At 44.6% G+C, this 15,229-nt stretch overlaps 1 protein-coding gene across 4 annotated transcripts in view; it reads left to right on the top strand.

Moving 5' to 3' along the window:
* WTIP (WT1 interacting protein) overlaps window positions 1-15,229 on the top strand; it is a 147,656-nt gene that overhangs the window by 84,815 nt on the left and 47,612 nt on the right. For all 4 annotated transcript variants that reach the window (XR_009758874.1, XM_061594585.1, XM_061594587.1 and 1 more), the window contains one exon: window positions 1,335-1,402. Coding sequence is in view for 3 of the 4 variants with exons in the window: in XM_061594585.1 (XP_061450569.1) it covers window positions 1,335-1,402 (68 nt within the window). In the remaining variant the exon portion in view is untranslated. The remainder of the gene's footprint in view (window positions 1-1,334; window positions 1,403-15,229) is intronic.

Here is a 15,229-nt window from a genome sequence, read left to right as displayed (position 1 = left end):
TAAGCCTTGCATACAGACCATTTGAAGGCTTCTTCCAAAATGCATCCAGAGATGCCTGCCTTGCCTTTTTTTCTTTTACCATGTAGCATCTTGCTCAGGGCCAGTTCTAAAGGGCAGCCAGGTGGGGCACTGGCCCGATGGCCCCTGGAGCTACAGGGGGGCCCTCAGCCGCACCTCAGCTCCCCTTCTGCGATCCGTGGCCCCCCCACTTACCTGTCTGCTGTCTTTTACCATTGCCCTTAACAAAGATGGCGGCCGCAGTTTCTCTAAGGTACTGAAGCCCCTGCCTGCATCTTAGTTGATGGCAGAGATGCACGCGCATAGCACACACGTGTGCCATCAACAAAGATGGCGGCGGAGGCGTCATCCCCTTAGGGAAACCGTGGCCTCCATCTTCGTTAGGGGCAATGGTAAAAGACAGCAGACAGGTAGGTGGGGGTGTGGGGGGGGCGCACCCGCGCACACACACACGCTGGGGCCCAGGGCAAGCTGATGCCCAAGGGCCCCGGCATTCCTGGAGCCGGCCCTGATCTTGCTATAGCAATAAAGTTTTGAGCACAGTTCTCCTCTCCGTACACTTGAGTAGGCTGGCAAGGGGCAGCCACTACCCTGTGCTTGCTCTCTCTCACTCTTGCTCTCGCTCGCTCTCATCCTCCCCTACACTTGAGCAGACACATCTGCAGTAAAGAGTGCTTCCTGAAGGGCACCTGAAGCACTGTTTACTGCAGAGGCACCTGCGCAGCCTGGCAAGCTCCAGCCACATGTGAGAGAGCTGCCTGCAGCAGTTGCAATCCAGTAGACAAGAAGCCCAGGCCCCTGCACCCAAAAATACTTGGTTAAAAGAAGCTTCTTTTCTGGAGGATTTATTAACTGATGTATTACTGTAATAGTGTTTGTCTGAGATTTTTGAAGTATATAAAATATTTACCCACCGTTTCTATGGACAGTCATCGGAAAGTGTCAAGTATAACTTTGAAAAAAGCCCAATTTGATTGGGATTCTATTTATTCATTAAGTTATTAAGTAATTCTACAAAACAATACACTTTTAGAAATATAAATCTTTTTTATTTAGAAAGATAAAACCCATGTGCCCCTGGGCCCAAAATGGTTGGGAACCCCTGTGCTAGAGGAGCCCAAGTGCCCTGTGAGTACCTCTGAAACAACAACCTTGAATAACTCATCTCTGCAATAGCACATCACATTGGTGCATTCTTTCTAAAATACTGTAGGCAATATCATACACAAAATGGTCATCAATCTCCATTTCTTTTCCTTTTTTTAACAGCTCCTAAGTGGAGTATTAAGGCTCTGACGGTACAATATTTTTAACAGGAAGAAGATTACGAGGGAAAGCCTTCTACAATGTCAATGGAAAAGTCTACTGTGAAGAAGATTTCCTAGTAAGTAAGATTTTCCCCTCAAATGTCTTTTGGGGGTTTTGAGTGGAATGAAACAAATGACATTTGTGTGGACTGCAAGATTTCTAGTAGCTGGCAAATTATGAGGATAACTTTGAATAACTTGGAACCTCCTGTTACGATTTTGAGCAGCAATGGGGAATCTAGTGCTCTCCAGTTGTTGCTGGACTGCAGCTCCCATCATCCTGAATATTGGTCATGCTGGGGTTGGGAGGGGGAGCTGTTGAAGTCCAACAACCTATGGAGGGCACCAGCTTCCCCACTGTTGATTTTGGATATCAACAGCAGAAGAAAGTTCTCTGTTCTATGGGCAGCTGCAGCGGCTATACAGAGTGGGTGTCAGATACAGGCATGCTTGCAAGATCCAGACAGGAGACACATTGGGCTGCCTACATGCTGCTGTCCTAACCCTATCCATAGATTATCTGTATCTTCATGTTCACAAGTTCCAAAAACTATTTTAAAAAATTGAGACAGAAAGAAATCTTTGATTCCTCTAGATGTTTAGGAATTGTAAAGTATGTGGAGGTCACCTGGTTGCCAAAGGTTATTTCTGGAGAGCCAATGTTGGACAAGTAGGTAATACAGACAGACCTTCTGTATCAGGGAGCTTCATACGTTGATGCCCTCCAGAACAAGGGGAAGGCCCATCTATCTACACAGGTGTTTGTCAACTGGAGGAGCGGCCTAGCTCAGAGGCAGAGTAGATGCTCGCGTGCAAAATCCCCAGGGTCATTTCCCAGCATCTCCAGTTTGCAGGACCAGGTGACAGAAGTACCTCTGTCTGAGACCCTGGGGAGCTGCTGCCAGTTAGAGCTGCCAGTGTTGGGGTTAGACTGATACAGTATAAGGCAGCTTTCTATAGTCCTTTGTTGACAGTTAAAATGAGGTGACTAACTTGTGGCCCTTGAGATGTTGCTAAACTAGAACTCCCATCAGCTGTGGGCATTCACCATGCTGCCTGGGATTGAGGTCAGCAACATCTCAAGGGCCAAAGATTACCCACCGCAGGCTGGAAGAACAAGTAGTGCCAGCTGTTGTAATAGGTCAACCTTTCCCAACCTCCTGCCAGGAGGAAGGGCGGGATATAATAATAATAATAATAATAATAATAATAATAAAAACTGGTGTCCTCCAGATGTTTTGGACTACAACTTCCATCATCCCTGACAATGGCTGTGATGTGCTGGCTGGGACTGATGGGACATGTATGTGTGTGTGTGCGTGTGTGCGTTTTCTATTATTGTTTGGTTTTGGTTTTTCACTTTGTATGGATATTGAAGAGACAATATATAAAATTTAAAATAAAATTGTTGCCTATGAGATGCTCAAGCCAATATTCCAGTATTCCAAATATACAACTTTTTTCTTTTCTCTTTCCCCGTAGAAATTTAGAGAATAAATACTGAAATCCTCAAGCAAAATTTGGCTTGTACAGCAGCCACACACCAAAAGAGCAGTCCTCAGCTCAAATATCTGTTTGTGGGAGGGTGGATGCCTGTCATGCGGGAGCAAACATCTGTGAAACATGTATGTCATCAATGTGAGCCCAGTCATTAGCATAGGCTCCAAACGGAGAGGAACTTAGCACAAGCGAAAGAAAAATTGCAGACTGTAGATGAATAACCATTTTAAATAAAAAGGCAGCAATTATTGTGTAAAAATCAAAGAAAAAATCAAAATTCCAGAGCCTCCCAGCTATGGTGCAAATTCCCAAAATCTACCATCCTGACCTCTCTCTTGGAACATCTTGTTGCTCTGTTTAATTGCTGGATCCAGGATTTTTTTTTGGGGGGGGGGGGGTCATCAGGCAGAACACCCTTCATGCAAGATGTGGGTCATGCACACTGAGAATTCTCTTAGGCTGCATTTGATCTTTCCCAAACAACATTTACATTTAAAAACATTCTTTCATCAGTGATCTTCAGGTTGTCAGGAACAGTCCCCTTCAACCATCAAATGTCTAGGGACATAGGAATGTTTCAAATTCCTCCTGAAAGCCAATAGTGATGGAGACAGGCATGCCTCACTGGGGAGGGCATTCCCACAAACAGAGCCACCACCGAAAAGGCCCTGTCACAGGTCAGTGCCAACCAGGCCGTGGTTGGTAGTGGCTCCACCAACAAGGCCTCACCTGCTGATCATAGGGTCTTAGAAGGTTGATACTGGGGATGATGCTTTTAAACACACAGGTCCCAAGCCATTTAGGGCTTTATATACTAGTACTAACAGCTTGCGCCTGGTAGCTCACTGGCAACTAGTGCAGCGCTTTCAGGACCTGTGACACATGGTCCCAGCTGCCCCACTTACCAGTCTAGCAGCCACATTTTGCACTAGCTACAGCCTCCGGACCATCTTCAAGGGCAATCCCACATACAGCACATTACAATAGTCCAAATGGGAAGTCACCAAAGCATGGACAATTGAGGCCAGGCTATCCTGATCCAGGAATGGCTGTAGCTGGCAAATCAGTCTCAACTCGGCACAAAAAAGCCAGTGTGGTGTAGTTGTTAGAGTGCCCAACTAGGACCTGGGAGACCAGGGTTCAAATCCTCACTCAGCCATGAAACTTCTGGGTGACCTTGGGCTAGTCACAGTCTCTTAGCCTAATCTACTTCACAGGGTTGTTGTGAGGATAAAATGGAAAGGGAGGGATACCATGTACTTGAGCTCCTTGCAGAAAAGGTGGGATATAAATGTAATAAATAAATAATAAAAAAATTAAAAAGCATTCCTAGTCACAGAAGCCACTTGGACTCTAGTGACAAGTTGGAATCCAGGAGTACTCCAGACCACAAACCTGTTCCTTCAGAGGGAGTACAACCCCTCCCTGACGAGGTTGTACACCTGATTCCCAGACACAGGAATCAACAGCACTTCTGTCTTATCAGGATTCAACCTTAGTTTTTTGGGTGGCATCCAGCCCATCATTGTGCCCAGACACCTTTCCAACACCTTCACAGCCTCTCCTGATTCAGATGAAATGGAAAGATAGAGCTGTATGTCATTGGCATACTGATGACACTCCTCCACAAGTACTGGGATACTGGATAGCCTGACCACTGTTGTCCATAAACTTGTAACCTCCAGGCTGGATTACTGTAATGTGCTCTGTGTGGGGCTGCCCTTGAGGTTGGTCCGGAAGCTGCAGCTGGTACAAAATGCATGGTGCAAGTACTCGCTGGGGCAGGATATCACCAACATGTCATCCCATTACTGAAATAATTGCACTGGCTGCCCATTAACTACCGGTAAGTTCAAGGTTCTTGTTTTGGTGTACAAAGCCTGGCTTGGGACTAGGATACATGAAAGATCATTTTACCCCTTATCTACTCAGTCAGTCACTGTGCTTTGCAGGTGAAGGCCTCCTGCAGATGCCATCTTATCAGGAGGTCCATCCTGCACAACATGGGAAGCGGACCTTTAGTGTTGTAGCACCGACCCTTTGGAATTCCCTCCCCTTAAATATTAGACAGGCGCCATCTCTGTTTTCTTTTCAGTGCCTACTGAAGACCTTCCTCTTTCAACAAGCCTTATCCCAGTCTGCATCTGTGTTGGAATTGCTTTTTAAGATGTTCTTAAAGCTTTTTAAAATAAGATGTTTGTAAATATGCTTTGTTTTAATATATTTTAAAGTCTATGTTTATGATGTTTTAAAGTATTTTTGTTTGCTGCCCTGGGCTTCTGCTGGGAGGGTGGCTGGCTGGATAAATACTCTCCCACACACACACAAAAGCAGGTGGTTATACAATTGTATACCTTTAATCTTTAAAAATATTCTCCTTATTCATGTATTGATGGATAATCTATAGTTGTTTATTCTTGTCTGCAAACTTCTTTAAGATACAGAAGTTCACTTTGGTAAAATTGTTAGAACTCTTACTTTAGAATCATAGAATAGTAGAGTTGGAAGGGGCCTGTAAGGCCATTGAGTCTAACTTCCTGCTCAATGCAGGAATCCAAAGATGAAAGGAAATTATTTTATTTCTGAACTGACATTTGATACAGATGGATCTTCAAGGTAGTTTACATAAAACAGTAGCACAGAATTTACATCTGGGTTACGTCCCCCTGGACACACGGCATGGTGGCCTCTCTCTTCCACTCCATACCCAGTTCTGCTCATTAAGTCAGTGATTCTCAAACGGTGCGCCCCTAAGAGGTGGCTAGGTGTGCCTCAAATATTATGAAAGTATATTTTAAAAATGAGAAGTAACCCATTTGTATGGGGTAAGTAATAGTTTTCTATAGTTTAAGTTATTTTTATTCATAGTTTAAAATATATTCATATATTTTTAATTTTGTACTGAAGTGTGCCAGAAAAGTTTTATATGTTTTACAGTGCACCGCGAACCAAAAAAGTTTGAGAACCACTGCATTAAGTCATTGTGCTGTCTCCATTCCCCCTCAACTGCTGGCAGTTGGGTGCCCTACTGCCTGCCTGTGTGCTTTTTACTTTCCCCCCAGGACTGCAGTTCTTTCACTGTCCAAGGGCAGAGAAGGAAGAGTCAGGTGCAGCAGCTGCCTCGTCTCCCCAGGGGAGCTGCTTATTACATTTATTAGATGCTTGCCTCACCACCTTGCTTTTGGATTTTAGTAAGGCTATACAAGAACATTTAAAATATGAACGTTTGCAGGTGGTGTGTTGACAACTACTGATAAAAAGGTTTTAGTTTAAGACACTTTGGTGCCCTGCAGGGCAATTTTGTGCAATTTGAGAAAGTCATAACTTTGCAAGGGATTCGAGGTATGCTCTTTGGATTATGTGCTACTTCATTGGTACCTGTTAACATATTGGCTGTGTTCACACATCAATGTCAAGATACAGTATGTCTGAGTGTCTGAGCCCAGCTGACTGAGCAACAAACCATTCTTGTTTTCTGGCAACAAACTATGATGTCAAGCCATGATTTGTTGTTGGGCGGGGGGGGGGAATAGAGGGCCAAAAACCTCCATGGAGATCTCTCTGCCTTTTTGTAAAGGCAGCCAGTAGAAAGGAAACTTTGATGCAATGATGCAGTGTCTGCACTGGGGGCTGCAAAGGTGTTTGGGATATCAGATGGGCAGTGAAGAGTAGACAGAGGGAAAACAAACCAAGCTTTGCTGAAACAAACTGCTGTTTAGTTGTATGTGGGATAACTCTTCTTTTGTTAAACCATGGCTTAGTGTTATGTACGAATGAGGCCATTGTAGCCTGTTGTGACTGCTTGTGTTTCTTACGAAGTTGGGTGTGGCATTCAATAAGAGGATTGATCTTTCATTCGAGAGTTAAAAACTCCAGCTGCCTTTTGTTCACATAAATAATCCCACCTACATATTCTCCCTCCATTTTGTTGATAAACTGCAGTGTAATTGGAGGCAAAGTAAACATGGCTGTTTATTTTTAATCAGGAACTACTTGGGGTACTCCCCATCCACTTGCCTTTAAAGAAAAGCCCAATAAATCATTGTTGATACTGGCAAAAGATTCAGAAGATATTTTCCATAGATTTAGCACTGAGGCCAACAGTGTGCCTAGCAGTGAGGTCCATGACATGAGCTACAGGGCTGAAGCTGATTGCCAGGCTGTCATGATACTAGGAATGCAATCTGCATCTCATTTACATTTTAAGTTGTCAATACTGTCTGAGGGCTCATCCAGACGACTGTATAACGTGCGCTTTGTGTATTCATTAATTTTCGGTGGTCCATACGACGTCACCCGTTTTTCCGCATTTTCTCGTGGTTAAATCCGCATTTGCATTACCGCAAAAAATGTTGTGTTTTAAATTGTTTTTTAAAAGATGTATTTTAAATTGTATTTGTTTTTAGTTATTGTAAACCGCCCAGAGAGCTTCAGCTATGGGGCGGTATACAAGTATAATAAATAAATAAAAAAATAAAAAATAAACAAATAAACAAACAAACAAATAAATAAAATAAAATCGGGAATCATCTGCTGTACCTTCAGGCGCTCAGATGCAATACCGCGGACTTTAGAGCTGTGGGCGTTTCTTGGGCGGTTCCCCATACTCCTTCCCTCATTCCCAGCCAACCATGTATTTCCACTTTTGCGCATGTGCGCGAATGTCCAGGGAAAGCCTGGGAAAACTGAACCAATCAGAGCTATGGTGTGGTGTTGGGGGGGCTCTGCAACTTCTACTGCACAGATGCAAAAATGTGCATTTGCGCAGAAGCAGCAACAGTCATTAATTTTTAGCCAGTCTGCAAACTGGGCGGCCGCTCCGGGTGAGATCTGTAATTGTGGTTGTTTGTAAAGCCCCCCTTTTCCTGGCTGGTCTCACTCAAGTGTGGCTGGTTGGTGCAGGGAGCTCGCTTTGCTCTTTCCTCCTCGCTAGGAGACAGACACACACAGTGGAGAAAAGCGAGAGCCTGGCGCTTTGCAAAGGGCCACGGGAAGGAAAGGGAGAAGGAGGGGGGGTGAAGGCAACGGAGCATCACGTTTTGCCCGAAGTGGTTGGGAAGCTGCTAGGAAGCCTCTCTTGGTGGCTCTTCCCTGACGCCGCTGATGCTGCCGCCTACAGAGAGCGAGAGGCAGGCAGAGCGAGAGGGAGAGAGAGAATGGGGAGGAGCTGGGAGCCGCCGCTGAGCACTGCACTCTAGAAAAGCTCAGCATTTACCCTCTGCCATTGATGGCAAGTGGGAAAGCAGCAACCAGCCTTGTGTCTTGTATACATACAGTTGGTTTTGCAAAATATCGCTAAACAAGCAAAAAAACCCACCAGGAATTATTGGCATAAGCATACAAGTGGTTTGCTAGAGCGTCTCGGCCACCCGGAACCATAGAGACTGGTGCTCTACCTTCCTAGACATTATTACTATTATTATTATTGTCTTTATTTATACCCTGCCATTTTTCCAAAACTGGAACTCACAGCAGCTTCCAGATAAAAATACATATAATTAAAACATACAAAGTCTACATTAAAATAAGATTAAACTATTTCCAATATTAAAACCATACACACATATAGCTAAAAGAGTTCAAACTAGTTTAAAAATAATATAGTAAACATTAGCAATGCAGCACCCTTCACGCCCTATCCTTAACAGCCTTCAATTCCAAAGGCTTGTTGCAATAAGAAGGTCTTTGCTTGTCGGCAGAAGGACTGCAAGGAGGGGGTCATTCTTACCTTCCTAGGAAGGGAATTCCAAAGCCTAGGGGCAGCCACCGAGAAGGCTCTCTCACACTAGTCGTACTTGAGAAGATATGGGTATTGAGAGAAGGGCCTCTCCTGAGGATCTCAGGGCCTGGGCAGGCTCATACAGGGAGATACGGTCTGATAAATAGCCTGGACCCAAGCCATATAGGGCTTTATAGGTCATCACCAGCACTTTGAATTGTGTCCGGAAACAGACTGGCAACCAGTTGAGCTTTTTTAACAGGGGGGTAGTATGGTCCCTGTAACCAGCCCCAGTTAACATTCTGCCTGCAGCACATTGCACCAACTGAAGACATGACACATCGTTACTTGCTTTTCTGGAGAAATAAGTGGAATTGCCAGCTGTCTGTATCTCCAGAAACTTTAATATGCATAAAGGCAGAAAAGCATAGAGTCAGTTTTGCGAAATATTGCAAATACAAGCAAACAAAAATACAAGAATTATTGGCATATAAGTGGTTTGCATGTTTCTTTTATCAGAGGGAACACCGCAAAGCCTGTGCTGGGTGCTTCAGTGCAGATTGACATAGCAGTGCGCAGGGTTGTTTGCCTGCATTCTCTGCCCGAGCCCAGAGCGGCCCCCCTCCGGGGGGGCTGTTTGCTTCCCTCAGGGGCAGCATTCCTGCCGCCAAGCCACACAACGCCCTGCAGTGAATGAGCCCAGGGGTTACGGGGGATTCGCCTGGCGATTACAAGCACTGATCCCTTGCACTGCCCACAATCCCCCTGGACGGTCAGGGGCACCTGGAGACACCCCCCTGGCCAGCCCTGCTCCAGAGTGGCGAGCGGCAAGGAACTCCATTACAGCCACTACTACCAAACCATCAGGGAATTCAAACTTTCACTCTCTTACGTTCAAGCGCATGCGCGTTATTGTGCTTCAGTGCAAAGGGGGAGAGGAGCATACATCATATTTTGCGGACCAATTGGCTGATAGGGGGTGGTGTTACAGGCGGAGCTTGGAAAAAACGAAAAGAATGTATGTATTTTTTATATTGGGAAAGAGCAAAAAACAGGCAAAGTGAGGACTGTCAGATGACAAACTGGATATGGAAAACATGGATTATCCTGGTCAGTTTGGACAAGCCCTGAAAGATGTAGTCAGCCAATTATAAGATAGGCTTGGAAATTGTGCGATTTGAAAAATGTGGAGAATTCGAGCTTTGAAAAACTCTCTTGCCCTTGGTCGGGTACAAGTGGAAGTTCCCCAAGTGGAGAAAGTGGAGTCCCCAGAGGATTGGTATTAGCACCTGTGCTTTTAAACTTGTTCTAGAGTTAGGGGTGAGCAGTGAGGTGGCCAAGTTCACCAGTGACACTTAATTGTTCAGGGCAGTTAAAACAAAAAGGGATTGTGAAGAGCCCCAAAATGACCTCTAAAATGAGTGAATGGGCACAAAGATGACAATGTAAATAAGCCTAAAGTGAAGCATGTTGGAGCAAAAAATCTTAATTTCACGTATATGGTCATGGGATCTGAACGAAGTGTTTGACCACGAACGAGACCTTGGAGTTGTAGAGGATAGCTTGATGAAGATGTCGACCCAGTGTGCGGCAGCTGTGAAAAAGGCAAAATCCATGCTGGGCATCATTAGGAAAGGTATTGAGAATAAAACTGCCAGTATGATAATGCTGTACATATATCTATGGTGTGGCTGCATTTGGAATACTGCGTACAGTTCTGGTCACCTCTCCTCAAAAGGGATATTGTAGAGTTAGAACAGGTTCAAACAAAGGCAACCAAAACGATAAAGAGGATGGAGTGACTCCTTATGAGTAGAGGTTGCAGCATTTGGGTCTTTTTAGTTTAGAAAAGGTGAATAAGAGGTGACATGATAGAAGTGTATAAAATTATGCATGGTTTGGAGAAAATGGATAGAGAAAAGCTTTTCTCTCATAACACTTGTGGACATCCAATGAAGCTAAATGTTGGCAGGTTCAGGACAAACAAAAGAAAGTACTTCTTCACAAGCGCATAATTAACTATTGAACTCGCTTCCACAGGAGGCAATGATGGCCACCAGCTTGGATGGTTTTAAAAGAGGATTAGACAAATTAATGAAGGATAAGGCTATCAATGGCTATCAGTTGCTGGAAACAGGAGGGGCAGTGCTCTTGCGCTCAGGTCCTGCTTGCAGGCTTCCCAGAGGCATCTGGTTGGCTACTGTGAGAACTAGATGGGCCATTGGGCACAATATCGATGGGAGCAGTTTGGTTGCTGCACATCTGTAACTACATTCCGCAAGAGCACTCACAACATTCCTGGCTCCTTCCGTGTGATCTCAGTGCTCTTATGTTATACTGAGTGTTGTGGGATGGAGCTACAGGAAAATGGCAATCGCCATACCCCTCTTAACATGGGAACTACTGCTAGCTCAAAGCAGTGCATACTTCAGGGCTTGTTTACATGGTTTCCCAGCTGTTCTTGTCTCACGTCTTTGTGACTTGGTGATCATCTTGGGTGGGGTGGCCAAAACAAACCATGGCTAAGGAAGGGTGCTAGATTTGCACATAATGCTGAGCCATAGCTAAAACAACCCATTGCTTCAGATTGTGGTTTGTAACCATAGGTAAGACATTGGGCAGGGTATGCACATCACCCTAAGCCATGGTTTAATAACTCACAGAATAAACCGTGGCTTGCCTTGTGTGAATCAGGTTATGGTAACGCATGCCTGCCTTTGTTAGACTCCTCTGTATGGGGGCATCATTTCCATAGGACTAATTCCATAAGAATTGCTTAATATGTTTTTTAATAATGTTTTTAACCCTTTTTAAAAAGTTTTTAAAATGTTTTTAATGCTGTTTTGTCTTAATGTATTTTAAGATTTGTTTTTATGATGTTTTAAAGTGTTTTTAGTGCCTTGTTTGCCGCCCTGGGCTCCTGCTGGGAGGAAAAGCAAGATACAAATTAAATAAATAAATAAATAAATAAATAATAGGACCAACATGTGAAAAATACTACACATGATCTCCCTAATAAAATCTGGAAATCTGATACATTATTTGGGTTGGCTGAGTGTATTGGGTTTTTGGTGCATAGGCACTGTGCAAACATACGTACAGTAGGGCCCTGCTTCTCTGTGTCCCGCTTTTCGGCATTCCACTAATACTGCGCCAGTGGGGCGATCAGCTGGAGGGGGGCTGGAGCTCCCCACGCTCCAGCTGATCTCACTGGAGGAGGGGAAGATCAGCTGTAGAGCGCTACAGCCGATCTCCTCCTCTTCTGGCGCGATTAGTGGGTTAGGTTCCAGACCCCCGTGCTACAGCTGATCCACTTTTCTGCGATTTTCGCTTTTTGGCGAGGGTCTGGAACCTAACCTGCCATATGAGTGGGGCCCTACTGTATATCTGGGCCTGGAGAGTGAACATATGTTTTCAATGGGCAAAGATGGTGGTCACAATCCCACTCTCCATCACACATAGCTCTTCTGCAGAATAGGCCAACTGTCACACAAATGACCCAGGATAGATATAAAGAGTCTATCCCCAAAGACAGCCTTTCCCAACCGGTGTGCCTCCAGATGTTGTTGGACCACAACTCCCAGCAGCCTCAGCTGGGGCTGCTGGGAGTTGTGGTCCAACAACATCTGGAGGCACACTGGTTGGGAAAGGCTGCCCAAAGACCTGAGTATTCTGTTTTAAGTGCTGGGATTGAGTTGTTGTTCTGCATATTTTAATTACATCCATTTTAATTATGGACATTTATATTCTAATGCTTTAATGGGATTGTTTTATTGTGTGTTTTAACAGTGTTGTAATTGGTTTTTACATTTTATAAATCACTTAGAAGCCTATTCGGTGTTAAGCGGTATGTAAATTAATAATAATTTAAAAGGGTGTGTTCCTCACAAGCCACATTAGCTGGCTGTAGACAGGGAATGCTCTTTCAGGATGACACTAGTGCTTGGATCTTGATTCAGAGAACAAACCCTCATCTGCCACTGGAGCACAGGCAAGCAAAATTGCTGCCCTTTTGTCTCCCCAGGGGAACTGCTGTCCCTTTAAAAACTGCAGGGCAGGCAGAAATGAAATGGGTGCTGTTCCCAGTATGGGAATACATTGTTGGGAAAGCTGCACCTGTTGCATCTCTGCCAGTCATGAAACTTTTAATGCCACAGGAGTCATTCCAGAAAAAGTCATCCCTATGAACAAGGAAAATGTGTTCAAGATGAACATACAAGAGATTGGTTTGCTTGGTGGGCTCCACAGAGAAAAAAGAGAAAAGTATGAGCATTTATTTATTTAGATTTGTATCTCACTTTTCAATTAGAGCCCTCAAATGTGGCTAACTGGAGATCCCAAAACAACCAGCCCGTCTACCAGCATCAGGTGTTCTTTTGGTTTGGTAAACATTTTTACTGATTTTTAAATTTAAAACATACCAACATAACAAACCTATTGTCAAGTTATACAATAAAAATCCATAACACTACAAAACATCATGTAGAGTAGTATGACTTACACGTAATGCAGACTTAGGTACATAATGCAGTCCTATTTACATAGAACTACAAATACAGTTATTAAGACCCTCCGTGGCGCAGAGTGGGAAGCGGCGGTAACGCAGCCGAAGCTCTGCTCATGGCCAGAGTTCGATTCCAACAGAAGGAGGAAGTCGAATCTCCGGTAAAAGGGGTCGAGGTCCACTCAGCCATCCGTGGTCGGTAAAATGAGTACCCGGCATATGCTGGGGGGGGGGGGTAAAGAAAGGCCGGGGAAGGAACTGGCAATCCCACCCCATATATATGGTCTGCCTAGTAAACGTCGCAAGACGTCACCCTAAGAGTCGGAAACGACTCGCACTACAAGTGCGGGGACACCTTTACCTTTTTACAAATATAGTTAAGCATAACAAAATACATGGGGACTGTCATCATTCGAGGAAAAATTACCTCACCAGAGTGTGTCGTGTGTGGAAGGGGGCGAAGAACCCCCTCCCCGTGACAAAAGGAAACCATGTGTTAACAAATCAGTCACGCTTTGAAATATTCCTATATTGTGCCAGGTGTTCCAATAACACTGTCTCCCAGATCTTTTCCATCCACCCCATTTTGGAGGGACCAACACTATCTTTCCAGTGATTGGCCACCTCCATACGTGCAGCCACAAATAGCAGTGCTATCAACTCCTTGTGAATTATGTTCAGGTTTGTTTCAGATTCTATTGAAAGTATAGCCAGAGCCAGATCAGGAATGAGATGTTGGGCTGCATTTCCAGAAATTTCCAGACCTGCCACTTTGTAGAAGCCATCCAGAACATAAGAAGAGCCTGCTGGATCAGGCCAGTGGCCCATCTAGTCCAGCATCCTGTTCTCACAGTGGCCAACCAGGTGCCTGGGGGAAGCCTGCAAGCAGGACCCGAGTGCAAGAACACGCTCCCCTCCTGAGGCTTCCGGCAACTGGTTTTCAGAAGCATGCTGCCTCTGACTAGGGTGGCAGAGCACAGCCATCACAGCTAGTAGCCATTGATAGCCCTGTCCTCCATGAATTTGTCTAATCTTCTTTTAAAGCCATCCAAGCTGGTGGCCATTCCTGCATCTTGTGGGAGCAAATTCCATAGTTTAACTATGCGCTGAGTAAAGAAGTACTTCCTTTTGTCTGTCCTGAATCTTCCAACATTCAGCTTCTTTGAATGTCCACTTCTAGTATTATGAGAGAGGGAGAAGAACTTTTCTCTATCCACTTTCTCAATGCCATGCATAATTTTATACACTTCTATCATGTCTCCTCTGACCCGCCTTTTCTCTAAACTAAAAAGCCCCAAATGCTGCAACCTTTCCTCGTAAGGGAGTCGCTCCATCCCCTTGATCATTCTGGTTGCCCTCCTCTGAACCTTTTCCAACTCTACAATATCCTTTTTGAGATGAGGCAACCAGAACTGTACACAGTATTCCAAATGCGGCCCCACCATAGATTTATACAACGGCATTATGATATCGGCTGTTTTATTTTCAGTACCTTTCCTAATGATCGCTAGCATGGAATTTGCCTTTTTCACAGCTGCCGCACACTGGGTCGACATTTTCATTGTGCTGTCCACTACAACCCCGAGGTCTCTCTCCTGGTCAGTCACCGCCAGTTCAGACCCCATGAGCGTATATGTGAAATTCAGATTTTTTTGCTCCAATATGCATAATTTTACACTTGTTTATATTGAATTGCATTTGCCATTTTTCCGCCCATTCACTCAGTTTGGAGAGGTCTTTTTGGAGCTCTTCGCAATCCCTTTTTGTTTTAACAACCCTGAACAATTTAGTGTCCTCAGCAAACTTGGGCACTTCACTGCTCACTCCTAATTCTAGGTCATTAATGAACAAGTTGAAAAGTACAGGTCCCAATACCGATCCTTGAGGGACTCCACTTTCTACAGCCCTCCATTGGGAGAACTGTCCGTTGATTCCTACTCTCCGCTTTCTGCTTCTCAACCAATTCCTTATCCACAAGAGGACCTCTCCTCTTATTCCATGACTGCTAAGCTTCCTCAGAAGTCTTTGGTGAGGTACCTTGTCAAAAGCTTTTTGAAAGTCTAAGTACACTATGTCCACTGGATCACCTCTATCTATATGCTTGTTGACACTCTCAAAGAATTCTAATAGGTTACTGAGACAGGACTTACCCTTGCAGAAGCCATGCTGGCTCTGCTTCAG

The sequence above is a fragment of the Rhineura floridana genome, chromosome 13, assembly GCF_030035675.1.
Source record: "Rhineura floridana isolate rRhiFlo1 chromosome 13, rRhiFlo1.hap2, whole genome shotgun sequence".
NCBI lineage: Eukaryota > Metazoa > Chordata > Lepidosauria > Squamata > Rhineuridae > Rhineura > Rhineura floridana.
The sequence above is the reverse complement of the archived record's forward strand: the minus strand, read 5'-3'. Positions and strand labels throughout refer to the sequence as shown.